Genomic DNA, 8988 nt, shown 5'->3' with positions numbered 1-8988 from the left:
TTAAAAAGTCTTTTAATGAGAAAGGAAAAACTACATTATGTGGCTCAAATATTTTGATTAGAATTGTTATAATCATTTAATGGGTCTAAGAAAAACCACACAGCAAAAAATCAGAAACTTTTAATGTAAATCTATATACTTAAGATACTTATGCTTCTGTTTAGAAAGCTCCTTGAAGAACACTATTATTCACCATTAGCTTTAGGAAATCTTTTAGAGGAAGAGGGAAAACAGAATAGGAGACCTTCACACATCCACACAATGTAATGACCTGAATGAATTAAAACCTACAAAATCTATTAAATTAATAGCATATAAAAATGACAATCTTTTAAGGAATTTATAGGTAAATATCTAAAGATTCAGAGTCTTTGTGAATAATTCTCCAAGATTATGAAATAGTAATAGCTTCTTCACTACTATCTGGTCAGAGAGTGAAGACTGAAACTAGTCTGTACTTTGCCCTGGCCTGAGAGCTTACCCATCACACAGGAGTACTGTTCTATTTCCTCAACATTGTGCCACACAACCAGCCATAAGAAATCAGTTAAAAAAATTGTTAAATAACTTTCAACATGGTATAGGCTATGCACCATACTCTAAACATCTGACAGAAATGAAGAATCAGATGCTGGAAGCTATTAATACCACCTCAGCCACTTGAACAACATCCATGTAGGGAAGAATGAGAGAAAGCAGAAAGGGGCAGGTTTGGGCCAAACAATTGCTGGTGTGTTGTGCACAGATGAGGCTACTACACACAGAACAAAATGACACATTCATGTGACTGCCCAATTTGACTAGTTAGCACTAAGATGCCAGTTTCAGGCACATGCTTAGTAGTGAGAAGGTACAAGCAGTGGACAACACAATATAGGTATAGCAAGAATGAGCAGACAAGGCAAATATACAGGACTGAAAGAATCTGAGACATACCTTGGTATCTAGACACATTCACACATGGAGTAAATACACTGACATTTTATTTTTCTGTAAAGGATAGAGTGCACATATTTACATGTAAACACAAATAGTGTGAGATTAGTTTTGGATCAAACAGTCAATGTAAAATGACTGCTAATTAAAGGATGTGATGGGTTTACTAGAAGAGCACTATGTTGATGAACCCATGGAATTAGTTCTGGGCAGGTATATATCCAGAACTCACATCTAACCTACTCTTTCAGAATCACTGGAGTCACGGAAAAGACCTGTTAAAATAAGCTTGTCTGATTAGTCAAGTTGAAGAATCACTATGCTAATACCTAAGCATTTCTTTGCTCCTTTGAGAATGAAGTATCTTTGCAGAATGCTGTCAATTCCATAAAAACACAGTCCATTAAAAAAATCAACAATTTCTGCATACTTATTTCAGTTATGTTCATAACGAAGTCTATATACTATTTATGTTGTTGTGTACCATCAAATTGGAACTGACCCATAGCTGACAGTCCAGTGAGTTTTCAGAGGCAGTTAATCACATCTGGTGGATTAGAACTGCATGCCTTCAGGATTGCAGTACAGCTTCTTGTTACTAGGCCACCAATGCTATTTCAGTTATGATTATAACCAAGTCTATCTACTATTTATAGCATATATTTTTATCTTTACTGATTCTATATATAGTTAGTATTATCTGTAGCAAGTGATTCTATAGTTGTATTAAGATCCGGTGTGAAAACAGCATATACAAACTTTTTTAAGTAAACAAGTATAAAATTAAGGAAAAAAAAAAAAGAGCAGAAAGCCACAGGTGAGAGGGCAATTAAATGGACAGAGAAAGGGACATGGGTGACTTCTGTTTGCTTCCTATTTCCTAAGAATGGACTCTTTACATATAACCGCCCGCTTAAAAAAAAACCCCAAAAACCCAAACCCCAACCAAATCATGATTATTTGGAACCTTTAAGATCTTGGGGGGTGGGGAACCCCTCACTGAAGTCTTTTTTAACAGTAATATTATTATGTCTGATTTCAGGCCATTTCTGCTGTCAGCTTCACATAGTACAGCTGGGCCTGTGGACATTTGAGGGAACAAACATAATGTAAGGAAAAACAATACTTTTTAAATAAAATTGTTATTTTCTCTTTAAAAAATGTAGATGTAGAGTCCAATTTTCTACTGTTTTAGGAAACTAGCAAATGTGCAAATAAAGAAAAGGTCTTTCTTAATACCCACAGTGATACTCAATACAATCAACATAAAACACATATATTTATTATCTTAAAATTATGAATTTATTATCTTAGTGGCAAATTCATTCACAGGATGTTAATTATTAAGATAATTAGCAATTTTAAAGGCATAGAAAATGAAAAAGAGACAATACAATCTTTTCTTTGGCTGATTCTAAAATATTCCCTGTGGATCATTAATAAATAAAAATTCAATATACCTAAATACTTATAGATTGAGATTGTGAGGATGGGAAAGGATATGGCCTGGTTCCTACCTGCCGTTTATAGGGTAGTCGAGTCATACTCAACTCGACTGCACCTAACACCAACAACACTAATTTATAAATGACACAATGCAGTTAGAAAATGCTCTTTCTGTTCATGAGAGCTAGAATAATATGCTCACTTGTCTTGAGATACAAGTAGGTATACTGTAGAAATGCTGAATAAACATGATATAAAATGTATAGCCCTTATACAGCAATATGTCTTTAAAAGTACTTTGCTGTTATCTTAATTCTTTCAAGATAAAGTTATTTCCTGTTTTGAATTTGTTGAAACTACATGTTTTCAACAATGGAAGATATTTTAAAAATTAAAACTACGCTTTTTTTTTCTTCTTCAAGAAATACATATTTTGGTATAACTGGTGGGCAAAGTATGTCCCAAAGGGTCTCTGGTGCTGAGACTGGTGGGACAGCTCTCACCAGCAGTATGACCTAAACAGAAGGAGACGGGCCCAATAATCTCCAAAGGCCGAATATGTAGGTGATATTTTATGTCACAGACATCATAAATGGGCTATGTTTCTAGGCCTAACAGTACTATGTAAATAAAAACTGAAGTTTATAAATTTTTGATCCATAGCTACAATTTTACTTGAATGCAACAAAAAAGAGATCCCATTCTATAATAATAAAAATCCACATTACTAAATGCTACTGAAAAAAAAAGCTATTTACTTGTCAGTTTTCCCAGTCTGGGCAAGGTAATGCCTCCTCTTCATCTTCTGACTCAGGTGATGCTTCTTTAATTCTTCGAAGAGCTTCATGGATGCTTCTTGTTAAAGGGTCTGTGTCAGGCAGAAGTGTGAATGATTCTCTCAAGACTTCCTTCTGCACCTTCTTCAATTTTACCCCTTTTCTTATTTGTGCCAAGATATTATTACTATCATCTTCATCAGGAAAAGGAGGCAGAGTTCGCTGTTCAACTTTTTTCAGATGAAAACTACCACGTTTTAAGGAAGCTAGCACCTCATCCATCGGTGAACTCACTATGTGAATGAAAATAAGAACCAATTAGGATTGTACTTACAGTCTAACTGTAGAACCCTTAGTGTTTCAGACTATGATAGCCCAGGATAAGCAAAATGCCATCCACAAAAAGGATCATGACATATGTGTCAGAGTACAGGAGTCCGAAGACTTAACATTCCATGCCCCGCACTGAGATATTCCTGTCATTTCTAACCATTAGGTGAATAAGTAAACTGGGACACTTTCCGTTCCTTACTGAGATAGATAAATAGATCAGGTAAATGGACTTAATATTCAAATAGGAAAATCAGAAATAAAAACATGAATTTTTTAAAAAAACTATGACTTTCTAAAATCAAAGAATAGCTTTTCATTTATTCATTGATATACATTTTTTTCCTGTCTCCTCCTCCTGCAATTAATTTTGTAACGTAAATCTTGTTCCAGGTTGCTAATTGCCATTCACATAATGCCTTATCATCCATTCTTTTCAGATAGCCCTTGACCTTCACCTAATGAACACTGCACTTGATGCTATCCATTTTTTCCTTGTTTTCCACTGACATCCATTAATTTTTTTAAAAATAGCTTTATTTTTTATTTTTAAAATTTTTATTAATTTTAATGAAAGTTTACAGAGACTTAGGGTTTCCAGTCATTCACTGCTGCAGCATCCATATTTTTTTTATAGCAGCATTTTTAGCCCTTTTGTGACTGAGAGTCTTCCCTCAGCGCCTTCCAGACTCATTTACATTGTGTACAGTTTTACAAATTCATTGTTTTTTTAATGCTGTGTAATACTCCATTTTGTGAACTTACCAGTTTTTTTAATATATTCACTTGTTGATGGTAATAGCACTTGGGCAGATTCCATGTCTTCACTATTGTGAATAACATTAATAGTCAACAATGAATGAATATTTTTTTACTTTTATTTTTTGTGTGTGTGCCATCAAACTGGATCTGACTGGTACAGGAGGAGATTGCATCTCCTTCTCCAGCATAGCATCTGGTGGATTCGAACTGCGTACCTCTGGGATTACAGTGCAGCTTCTTGCCACTAGGCCACCAGGGCTCCCTGAATTTTTTTGAGAAAATCAAACTGGGAGTGAGAGTACGGAGGAACATGTACAACAATGAATGAATGAATGAAAATCCAAATTTTCCGTAAACTTTTGTTAAAAATCACAATTAAAACTTATTAAAAAACAGTACAATAATAAACATGGATATGTGCATTACAATGGTTTCTGTCACAGCTCTGGTTTCTTTAGGATATATTCGTAATAGAGGGATAACTGGGTCAAATGGTATGTCTATTCCAAACTTCTTCAGGAAGTGTACAATTGCCTTCCACAGTGGCTGTACCATTTTACATTCATGGGTATGACTCTTAAAGGATTTCCATTACCAGTCTCATCTCCAAATTTAGTGGCAGGGTCTCACAATGGATTTCTAAAAATGACATTTTTACTTCATTTTGGAGATCATACTCTTTTTAAAATTTTTTTTTTTTTACATTTGAGTATGTCATTTTCTCCCTATTCAAACAGAAAGACCTTCAAAACATTCCTTTCCTCCTCCATTTTATTGGTTTGCATAAAATTATTCATATACATTGTGTTTACTTCTTATATGTACATAGTTTAATACAATCTTTCATATACATTTTACTTTATATAATTACTAGTTATCTACATATATTATCATACCACCTTTTCAAGTTGACACTGAATCTTTCATATTCCTTTACCTCTTTCCCAGCCCGCTAGCCTCTTCTACTAACCTCGTGATTTTCTCCCTTTCTCTATTAATTGGGGGAACAAAGCTATATTGAGTCATATCTCACATATAGTAAATGGCACATATTATACCTTATTATTAGCCTCTTTATATAAGGAATTAAAACTCACTAGTGTGAGTCAACTTCTAATCACAGCAACCACACAAGATTTTGATTCACAGCAACTATATAGGATGGAACCAAACTGGCCTGCTGGAGATCATTATGGAAGCCACATCTTTCTCTTGCAGAGTGGATTGGCTGGGGGTTCTGAACTGCTTACTGTTAGTTACCAGCCAAGATCTTAAACCAATGCATCACCCGTGGATACAAAGAGCAAGGTAAGTTGTCTGTAAACCAGTGACCAAGAGTTACACGTTCTTACCATGGTCTTTACAGTAGGACAGTCTGGCTAGACGAATTCCCCTTTCTTAAATTTTCCAGCTCTAAAATCACAATTTATTTTTTCTGATCAAAAAAGTCATCACTACACATTACCAAATAAATCAAGTATCACTTAGAGGACACTTTTGACAAAAAGTCTGACAACAGCTCAAGAAAGTACCTAGTCTTAATTTTTTTTTTTTTTTAAATAAATCTTTTTGTTGTTGTTGTGTACTGCTGAAATGGATCCAACTGGCACAGAGGGAGATTGCCCCCTCCTTCCCCAGCAGAGCATCTGGTGAATTCGAACCATGTAGCTTTAGGATTGCAGCACTGCTTCTTGCCACTAGGCCACCAGAGCTTCCAAGTAACTGTTCTTAATGTTTGTTGATACAAGTTGGTAAGAATTCTCTACTAAGTGTTTGAAAAAGCATCTACTAACAAATAAAGCTAAAAAGATGTTTTAAGTCCATAAGGTCCTATAAAACACAAATTCCTGATTATAATTCACTTTACTCAACAAATAAGTATGAAAATAAATATCTTTTAAACTTACCTCTCCTCCTTTGCAAACCTTCAGCGGTCTTTTTGAGCTTCTTTCTGGCGCTGACCAGCTGGCTGCTGTCAAAGAGGTGTGCTGAGGGTGCACTTGCAGATTTCGGGATCCTCTTCTCATTCCCCTCCACTCGAGGCAGACCTTTCTCCTCTGTCTCTGGGACACTGTCTTTAAGAACAGGCAAAGGTGGTGGTGGTGGTGGAGGAGGAGGAAGGGGCGGAGGAGGAGGTGGTGTTGGGGGGTGAGGTGGAGGAAGAGTATCTATGATCAGAGAACCTGGTTCACTGTCATTATCAGTCAAAAGTGGAAGAGATACAGTGGGAGCGGAATCAGAGGTAATACCACTAAGAGGTAATGAAGAGGCTTCAAGTTGTGCAAATGAAATATCTTCAAGTTGTACAAGGCTCTGGGGTTCTTCTCTCTGTGTCGACCCACGATTACCTCTTCCATCCTCCATCTCTTCAGTTTTCTTCGCTACCTGTAGTGTTCCTGGTAGAGATTTACACTGATCCTCGCAGGGCACCGGACTTGCTGTGCTTTTTCTTCTTGAATGAGCCAGTCTTAGTCTGGTTGATTTAAGTATGACTTGTCCAGAGTACCTCTAGAAAATTAATTAAAATTAGCAAACCTTTTATTATAAAATCCTGCATTAAGGCCTTTTCTCTTATCTAATTGAAAAGTAAACGGCTCAAAATGACCATGTGTGAAGAAAAGTATTTAATGAATAAAATTACTAATACACATGGAAAATCAGAAAGCAATGTGATACACAAATTTGAAACTATGCCAAACATAGCTTTCTGCATAGCAAGAACACAAGAAACAAGATTAAAGATAAAAAAATTCAAATTTCCCCCATATTAATAAAGCTGACAACAAAATATACATTTATGATAAAGAAAATATGAAGACTTTTCAGATATTATTTAGTTATAAAACATAGCTTTAAACATACTTTATAGAAATATTTAACCAATTCAACGTAGGCCTTGAACCCTATTTGTTTTCATCATCTTTTTCAATATTTATTCTAACACTAAGATTTGATCATAACTTATTTCATTTAAAAGGTAAAAAAATAGTGCAATGAAAACGAGGCTCTGCCCATTTTAATAACTAGAACAGTATGGCTGAAGCACAGTTCCAAGGAGATGCCTGGCTTAGTCTGGAAACAAACATTACCCTTGGAGGAAAGTAGAAGCATTTTTCATGTTTCCACCCTCTTAATTTTGTGACTGAATTTACCCTTGTATTACTACCAAAGATCTATGCTTGTGAAATAGCCAGTTGATACTTCAGCTGGTTAGTTTGCTGTGAATTTATTCTTTTTACTAAACTTGCAAGGAGTCTAGGATTTCCAGAGGCCATAATTTTACACTTATACTGCTGAAGCAGAACTAAAGATAATAAGAATAATAATTATGAAAATACAAGGAAAGGCTCCTTAGTATACAGTCAAAATGAGACAAAACAATGACTGCCATGTGTGTTAATATTTTCCAAACAGTAATTTCCAAAGGCAAATAAGGGTTCCTAGTACAATAAAATCCTTAGGGACTCCTCTCTACTGTTCTCTATTTTTTTAAATTAGTTCTCCTCCGTATTTTTCTCTCATTCTATTGTCCCCCCTTGATTCCACCAAAATGGTTCTTCTGGTCTCAAGATAGATAAGGTTTTTGGCTTGTCTTATAGACTAATTTTCAATACATCTTTTACCACAATGCTAAGTAGTACTAGACAAATGTAGAGTGTTTGCAGCATATCAAGGGAACTGGATAGCTTGCCAGTAACATAAATAAGCTAAGCTGCACCTCATAAGTGAGGTCATGCAAATAAAGTACATAGGGCATTGGTCAGTTTTTGCCATTCGAGGCTGAGCAGGCAGGCACACAGGTAGGAAATGGGCATCTTAATACCATTAAAAAAGAAGCAGCAGAGGCCAGCACTTCCTTTGGTCTAGAGATAATTGCATAGAAACAGAGAAAGACTGTCGACAGTTACTCAGACAGAGGCAGCAGCAGCAGCAATGGCAACAGAAGGAAAGGTGGCAGACCACCAGAGACTGGTAAGAGACACAGCGCAGCTTGATGGAGCAAGAGTCAAGTACCTTGGCAAAAGCTTCCAGGCAGGGTTGGGAGAGGAGGCATATAGAGCAGAACTAAAAGAGCTTTGTAAGCCTGCTTGACCCTGTGATGTCTCAAGGGATCAAGAAGAAGGCTTGCCCTGGAAAAGTGCCTTAGAAGTTGATTAAAGAATTGTGCCCTAAGATTTTCAACCTAAATTATAACCTTGTTACATTCCTACTAAACTGCAGAACAGTGAGTACTGTCTGTGGGTTCTGTGTGGCACTGTTTCTGGGAGGGAGAAAGATGGGCAATCTCCTTCTCATGCAATTTACAGCCACCGAAAACCCACTAGGTCAGTTATGCACCAGCACCAAATCAACAGTAATGAACAGTAACAGAACAGGGAGAGGTGTGGGAAATGGTCAGTGACAAAAACTGATACCAAGTTCAGGAGCAAGAATACACTCAAGGGTTCTTCAACGTGTTAATCTTGTATCCTACAATGTCAATAAATCAGTAAATGAATTTTTCTTGTGAAATCCTTAGGGTCTTTTCTGTATTGGATCATATTACCTGCAAATACATTTTTACTTCTTCTCTTGGATCGATGCTGGGTTATTTTTATTTTATTAATTTTAATAGACATTTACAGAGGGTTTGGATTTCCATTCATTCATTGCCGCACTTTTCTCCCTGCCCACCCCTCCCCACCAGTTCGCTCCCCTCTCCGAAAAGGAAAAAAAAATTCCTTCATTAGTATACAAT

At 36.1% G+C, this 8988-nt stretch overlaps 1 protein-coding gene across 1 annotated transcript in view; it reads right to left on the bottom strand.

Annotated features, from left to right (window-relative positions):
• Positions 1-8988, bottom strand: part of JMY (junction mediating and regulatory protein, p53 cofactor) — a 92912-nt gene that overhangs the window by 2900 nt on the left and 81024 nt on the right. The window contains exons 9-10 of the mRNA XM_006889846.1: positions 6158-6758; positions 3141-3451 (exon numbers count right to left, since the gene is read on the bottom strand). Of these exons, the coding sequence (XP_006889908.1) occupies positions 3144-3451; positions 6158-6758 (909 nt within the window). The 3' untranslated portion in view covers positions 3141-3143. The remainder of the gene's footprint in view (positions 1-3140; positions 3452-6157; positions 6759-8988) is intronic.

Source organism: Elephantulus edwardii, unplaced genomic scaffold (genome assembly GCF_000299155.1).
Source record: "Elephantulus edwardii isolate Elephantulus edwardi_28Jun2011 unplaced genomic scaffold, EleEdw1.0 scaffold00082, whole genome shotgun sequence".
Taxonomy (NCBI): Eukaryota; Metazoa; Chordata; class Mammalia; order Macroscelidea; family Macroscelididae; genus Elephantulus; species Elephantulus edwardii.
The sequence above is the reverse complement of the archived record's forward strand: the minus strand, read 5'-3'. Positions and strand labels throughout refer to the sequence as shown.